The following is a 7361-nucleotide window of genomic DNA, read 5'->3' as shown; positions in this document are numbered from 1 at the left end:
TTGTTATGCTTCTAATATCTTCAAAGCTGCTCCCTATCTTCATCATCTTTGTATAAATCACTTCCTATGGATAATTCGCTATCGGAATCATCACAACAACCCCTGTCATCATCATCCTTGTCACCAGAATCAAATCTCTTTTTCAGGGGCATTCTTGACCCAGAAGCCTTCCTATTTGCTGTCCCAACATCATCTGAATCATCGTCATCAATGTATTTCGAGTCACTGCCATCATCTGAATCAGAATCTTCCAGTCTCCCTTTCGCAGGATTTCGGTTTTGCTTTCCATCATTGGTAGATGTTCGACCAGCTGCTTCTAGCAGCAAATGCTCCAGTTCAGCCATAACTTTTTTTTTCCCCTCTACACACCCACGTCGATTGAATAGTCCGTTCCCTGGCTAGAGCAGAGACTGCAAATACCACTCAATAGATCTTCAAAACCTAAAACCTACTGTCCATCAAACAGATTGAAATTGTGAGAGGCAAACCACACCATGGAGCTTAATAAATGTACATCACCGACATTACGTTTTGTAATACATGGTCCTTACAATGAAAGGAACATTACTATCTCAATTAGCTCAAAAGAACCCTTAGACCTGTAAAGAAAGCACATTGAACATAGAGATGGCAAATTTCAAAAATATTTATAAGTAACATAAATGGATGGAAAGGTCCAAAATGCAACCTGTTCTCTGACAGCATCACTGGCAACACTAAGAAGTTGCACAAACTTGGGCATAGCTCCATGATCAATCACAACTCTGGTATGCTCTGAGGTTCCAGATGAAATATTTGTTAAAGCCCAGGCTGCCTCAAACTACAATATGACCAAATTAAATTGATATTAGATTACCACAATATAATGTCAATTCAATACTTAGAATCTCATTTGAAAAATAGATCATACCTGAAGCTGAGGGAAATCATCCCTTGCAAGAAACTCTACAAGTCGAGGGACCACACCCGCAGCGATAACTTCCTCAATTGGAGGACTGCTTTCCATCATTGGTAGATGTTCGACCAGCTGCTTCTAGCAGCAAATGCTCCAGTTCAGCCATAACTTTTTTTTTCCCCTCTAAACACCCACGTTGATTGAATAGTCCGTTCCCTGGCTAGAGCAGAGACTGCAAATACCACTCAATAGATCTTCAAAACCTAAAACCTACTGTCCATCAAACAGATTAAAATTGTGAGAGGCAAACCACACCATGGAGCTTAATAAATGTACATCACCGACATTACGTTTTGTAATACATGGTCCTTACAATGAAACGAACATTACTATCTCAATTAGTTCAAAAGAACCCTTAGACCTGTAAAGAAAGCACATTGAACATAGAGATGGCAAATTTCAAAAATATTTATAAGTAACATAAATGGATGGAAAGGTCCAAAATACAACCTGTTCTCTGACAGCGTCACTGGCAACACTAAGAAGTTGCACAAACTTGGGCATAGCTCCATGATCAATCACAACTCTGGTATGCTCTGAGGTTCCAGATGCAATATTTCTTAAAGCCCAGGCTACCTCAAACTATAATATGACCAGATTAAAATGATATTAGATTACCACAATATAATGTCAATTCAATACTTAGAATCTCATTTGAAAAACAGATCATACCTGAAGCTGAGGGAAATCATCCCTTGCAAGAAACTCTACAAGTCGAGGGACCACACCCGCAGCGATAACTTCCTCAATTGGAGGACTGCCTTCTGTCACATATATTTTTTCAGATGGCCATTTCCTAAAGACCAAAAAAAATGGTAATAAAGATACATATACTCAAGACTATTACCAACAGAGAGAAGCTTCCTGAATTGAGTTGGTTCTTCTAACTGCATGGTAGGATCATCAGACCAGACCCCTGCTACCATTGCAGGAAGACTCTCCAACTGTAACATATCCAACATAATCTTAGTAAGACTCCCTTGTTATATTTTGGCTATAACATATTTGGGCTTAATTTAAGTCATTATTTATATGTAATTGATGCACAATTGTAAATAGAAATTTAAACCCATTGTCCTTGCATGTCCTACAGTTGGACATTACTTGTCATGCAAGTTGCAACATGTTGTGTTGCCTTTAAAAACATGTTATAAAGTAAGCAATTTCAAAAAATAGAAATTTCAGCTGAGCAACCAATGAGATCATTGTTCAATGGTGAATGCAATGGTGTGTCAGGCGACGCACCAAAGATCTAGTCTTCCACAGCACCAATAAACGGTTGGGACAAAATTTAAGCACTGTCTTATTTTTATGAAAAGAGCAACTCCCTGTTGTCGCAGCTTGGCAAAACAAAATTGATTGTGATGCATGGTTCATCTTAGAAGACCCCGAAACTGGGCCACTTGCAATGCCTAACATAGTCTAGCCCAAATGTAAACCTTCTGGAATTTAAAGGAAGCACATCTCCCCATTTGCATAAGTCCATTTTTTGGATTGGAAAACAAACTTTCTGGGCACCCCAATTGAATTTGAACTATGTGTACAAGTTTCCAGGACAACTGAACTGGGGAGATGGGAGGAGGGGTGTTTAGAACGACCACAGCACACCCCTAAACATTTCATGGGTTGGCCAGTTGGGGATTCATGAAATAGAACTAATTTACTGCATAAATATCAATTTTTATTGGTTCTAAGTTGCTTTTTTTTATTGCACTTGCCTTTCCAGGGGAAGTGGATTACATATACATATATAGTTTTCTGCATAAATATCATTTTTTACCTGCCTTTCCATAATTTAATTTTCCAACCCCTATCCGAAGCACGGTTGTCATTTTCTCCCATATCTTCCCTCTCTTTAGTGGTTGGGGATTCAGTATGAGCTGAGTTCTATTACTCCTATCATTTTCAAATGTTTCGATCATTTCAGTCTTGAATGCCGCAAAAATTATTTGATCATAAACATCATCGATCTCACAGAGGTTTTTTATGGTGTCAGGACCAGATGCTATTCTCAGGTCTTTTCTTATCACCTGGCCTAAACGGGATGTCTCATTTTTCATCCATCGGTCTTGGCATGAGGTTTTATCCAAACATCTAGCCTCAATTTGATGAATAGAGGTTTTGTAAAATTGCATAAGAAATATTATTTTCCAAAATTAGACCAAAGATGAGCTGGTAGATACAGATGGCATAGTTCTTTTTAGTAATTAAAGATGTAATTAAATATCATCAGTCAAACTTAGCCCAATATAGAGGGCTTAAACTATGCAATTTGTTTCAGATTCGAATGTACTTAGGGATGAGACAACAATTTCAAATATCCAAGTCAAAAATCAGAAAGTTGGAAATTAATCTAAATTTGAGTGGATAAATGAGTTTTCACGAGCAGTCAGTTAACAAAGTGAAGATTTCTAGGCAGAATGTCAGCAACTAAAAAAAATTGATAAACACCGATCACTAATATAAAATAAATAAAATTGTTACCCGAGATAATGTGTAGGTGAAGACAAAAGAGGCATCATAAAAAAAACTCTCCAATGCTACTCCAGATGGTTCACCGAACAAATCAAATTTATAAGATGATGCAAGAGAAAATGTCTCATATTTCAAGGAGAAAAATGAGTAGATTGAGGATTATTCCTAAAGAACATCCTCAGAAAAGTTTTCAGCATTCATGGATATAGATGCTAGAATTTTGAAAGGCGTAAAGGCTCAACTTGCAGAATCTTTGTCTTAAAAAACAATTTGACTTACAGAAAAGTTTTCAGCATTCATGGATATAGATGCTAGACTTTTGAAAGGCGTAAAGGCTCAACTTGCAGAATATTTGTCTTAAAAAACAATTTGACTTATTTCAACACTGTTATAATGAGGTTTTATCCAAACATCTAGCCTCAATTTGATGAATAGAGGTTTTGTAAAATTGCGTAAGAAATATTATTTTCCAAAATCACCGAACAAATCAAATTTATAAGATGATGCAAGAGAAAATGTCTCATATTTCAAGGAGAAAAATGAGTAGATTGAGGATTATTCCTAAAGAACATCCTCAGAAAAGTTTTCAGCATTCATGGATATAGATGCTAGAATTTTGAAAGGCGTAAAGGCTCAACTTGCAGAATCTTTGTCTTAAAAAACAATTTGACTTACAGAAAAGTTTTCAGCATTCATGGATATAGATGCTAGACTTTTGAAAGGCGTAAAGGCTCAACTTGCAGAATATTTGTCTTAAAAAACAATTTGACTTATTTCAACACTGTTATAATGAGGTTTTATCCAAACATCTAGCCTCAATTTGATGAATAGAGGTTTTGTAAAATTGCATAAGAAATATTATTTTCCAAAATTAGACCAAAGATGAGCTGGTTGATACAGATGGCATAGTTCTTCTTTTTAGTAATTAAAGATGTAATTAAATATCATAAGTCAAACTTAGCCCAATATAGAGGGCTTAAACTATGCAATTTGTTTCAGATTCGAATGTACTTAGGGATGAGACAACAATTTCAAATATCCAAGTCAAAAATCAGAAAGTTGGAAATTAATCTAAATTTGAGTGGATAAATGAGTTTTCACGAGCAGTCAGTTAACAAAGTGAAGATTTCTAGGCAGAATGTCAGCAGCTAAAACATTATTTCCATATGATATAAAATTTCAAAAAAACACCCAAAAAAATTGATAAACACCGATCACTAATATAAAATGACACAAAATTGAGAGGGGATAGGTTGCAGCTACGGGGATCAAAGAATGTCCTTAGAAACTCAGAATCATTGCCATATAGAGCTCTTTGATATGCCAGCATTGTGGCAAGAGAAAGACTGTGGATGCCATCATGAGTAGTAGCACTTTCTGCAGGAAGCCCATAGAACATAGAATTTGCAATTTGAGAATGCCCTAGGGGAGCTGAACCGTTTATATTTATCTCATTAACAGATGTGGAAGCTTCCAAAAAAACACGAATAAAAATATAAAAAATAAAAATAAAAGAAGTACAACAGCAGAAAAAGCTGAAAAACAAAAATAAAACACCAGAGGGCTAAGAATGTGCTTTTAAGGAGCTGTTAAATAAAAAATACAGTTTTAAACGTATTCAATTCTGTGTTATTTTTTCAAGGAAAAACAATAAAATGTCAGCAATATTTTCAAAAACAAAACATAAAAGTATTAGTCAGTGTATCAAAAAGACAGTGTATTATCAAGGTTGACATAGTATATAAAGCACATTATGATATTCTCGTCTCTCAGCTGCCTTCTTGTAGTGAATTTTTCTATTACATGATCTATGCAGAATGCCCTATAAATCCAATGTTCAGTGATATCAATCTTTATGCAGCCCTTCATAACAGCCTGAATTTTATGATTAAATTACTTCTATATAACAACCTAAAACACTGAACTGTGATAAAACAACATTCATGAATTTTGCTTAAATCTTCCCGTGTCATAGGAAGTGTAGCATGTGTACAAACCTTCACCCTTACTAAGCGTAAGTTTAAATTCTAATATCATGTAATCGGAAATATTATTCTCGACCTTTAAATGCAAAATTATATTAACGTCCACCTAATTTAATAATCAGGCTGTTGATCGAAACTAATAGCACACCTACCTCAGCCTGGAGGGAAAACAAATAAGAGTTAATAGCATGGGACCCTGCAAAAGATATGATATTTGCATTTCTTTGATATTTTAGCAATTTAAGGTGTTGGAATAGATACAACAATCCTCTTTACAAATTTCTCAAGTAAAGCCTTGTAACCAAAAGACTTACCCCAGTAACTTTCACATATTGTCCGTCCCGAGCATTACTCAAGTCTGCATCCCTGTTCGAGGCTAAGAAATTAAGCAGAGCCCTCTTCCCCCAGCAAATGTTCCACGTGAACAGAAAGCAAATGACACTAAACAACGATCCGATGATAATAAAAAAGATTGCGTTGTGAACAGTAGCCACGAGAAACCCTCCTGCTATAAACCCCATTATAAACACGAGGATGACCATCCAAAATATGATCTTGGGGAATCCCTTCTGGAAGGAATATTCTTCGGCATTGCTAAGGTTGCTCACTGCTTGATTCTGATTCATACTAACGATCTTCACAGGCGCGCCTGAAGAATCCAGGGGACCAGAGGTAACCTTCTTCAATGCTCCGGAGGACGATAAAGGACCCGATGATATAGGTCCCGATGTTATAAGCCCTGTTGCCGGAAGCAAATTACCAGAGTTTGTCCTCGCAATAGGAGGAGCAGATGACTGGGGTCCAGAATTCTTGCCACCTGAAGGTGCAAGAATCCAACACCTTGAAAACCACTACAGTTTGAAAAACCGATATGCAGGCGAACAGACACCAGTCCTGCACTGTTGCACCAAGTTGCAAACCCAGATGGAAGAATCTAACAAACCCAGATGGAAGAATCTAACAAACAGATCCTGCAGCAAACCGTTTCTGCAACGAATGGGTAACCACTTTGATCCAACGATTGAAATTTTTGCAATCGTCTAACATACAATCTTGTGGTGCACAAGATGACAGGTGTATAGGGAGGGGAGTTGATTGCAGAGGGAAACGCCTTACGGCGTAATAAAGTGGTAACCTGCATCATGTAACGGACCACAAGTAGTTAGCAATAATGTGATAAGTCCATGGTATTAGATGTATAGTATTGATAGAACCATGGTAATGACCCATGGTATTGTATGTATGAATCCTATATAGAGGCTAGAGACTCCCCATTGAGAGGTGTCAAGGAATATTGTATGAACAAGCATATGGCTTGTGGAGTGTTCTCCTTCCTTAAGGAGTGATTATATGGTGTTACCCTATCTCAAGGGTTTTGATTAATAAAGTGAAGAATTTCTATTTGTTTATATCTTGTTATTTCTTGGGTATATTTGTATTATCATATATTTGTAAGTCAGATCTATAACAAGTGGTATCAGAGCACTTTCTTGGGCAAAACAAAGAATTTTGTTTTCTATTTTTTACAGGAATTTTTTGGGCGGCGAGTTTGCAGATCAGATATATAAGATATGGTGCAAAATTTTTAGAATCTAATTACATATCTGGATTCTTTGCACAAAAATACCCAATTTCAAAACAAAAAAATCGTCTGAATTAGAGTCTGGATGAGGGACATATCGATGATTTAAAAATGAGCTGTATTGTAGAGATGTTTTGGTGAAAATTCGTAGACGACGGATCTCCAGTTAATTTTTGTAGTTTTTGTGGGGAATTTTGAGAAACAAATTGCAGATATAAGATCCCCTTGAAAAATTACTCAATTTCAAAAAAGCAATCAGTTGAATCAGAGTCCAAATGAGGGAGATATCGTTGATTTAAAATCAACTCCTTTTCAGAAATTTGTGTGACGACAAGACAATTGCAGCGCGAATATGAAATTCCAG

General features: G+C 36.4%; 1 protein-coding gene across 2 annotated transcripts; it reads right to left on the bottom strand.

Annotated features, from left to right (window-relative positions):
• Positions 1-226: 226 nt before the first annotated feature.
• LOC149266022 (importin subunit alpha-1a-like) lies at positions 227-6321 on the bottom strand. Of its 2 annotated transcripts, none has more exons than XM_089429936.1 (6): positions 5730-6321; positions 1628-1751; positions 1406-1537; positions 911-1165; positions 689-820; positions 227-451 (listed from the first exon to the last, which is right to left on the bottom strand). In XM_089429936.1, the coding sequence occupies exons 4-6, from the start codon at positions 1007-1009 to the stop codon at positions 449-451; spliced, it is 234 nt and encodes a 77-aa protein (XP_089286062.1). In that variant the 5' UTR covers positions 1010-1165; positions 1406-1537; positions 1628-1751; positions 5730-6321; the 3' UTR covers positions 227-448. The 2 variants fall into 2 exon arrangements, with proteins under 2 accessions (XP_089286062.1, XP_089286060.1); XM_089429934.1 differs by having other exon boundaries at positions 227-448.
• Positions 6322-7361: the final 1040 nt, after the last annotated feature.

This window comes from Pinus tabuliformis, chromosome 6 (assembly GCF_031772625.1).
Source record: "Pinus tabuliformis cultivar Carrire ecotype Pingquan chromosome 6, CPIR1, whole genome shotgun sequence".
In the NCBI taxonomy this organism is placed as follows: Eukaryota; Viridiplantae; Streptophyta; class Pinopsida; order Pinales; family Pinaceae; genus Pinus; species Pinus tabuliformis.
Note: the sequence above shows the minus strand (reverse complement) of the source record. Positions and strands in the feature narration are given on the sequence as shown.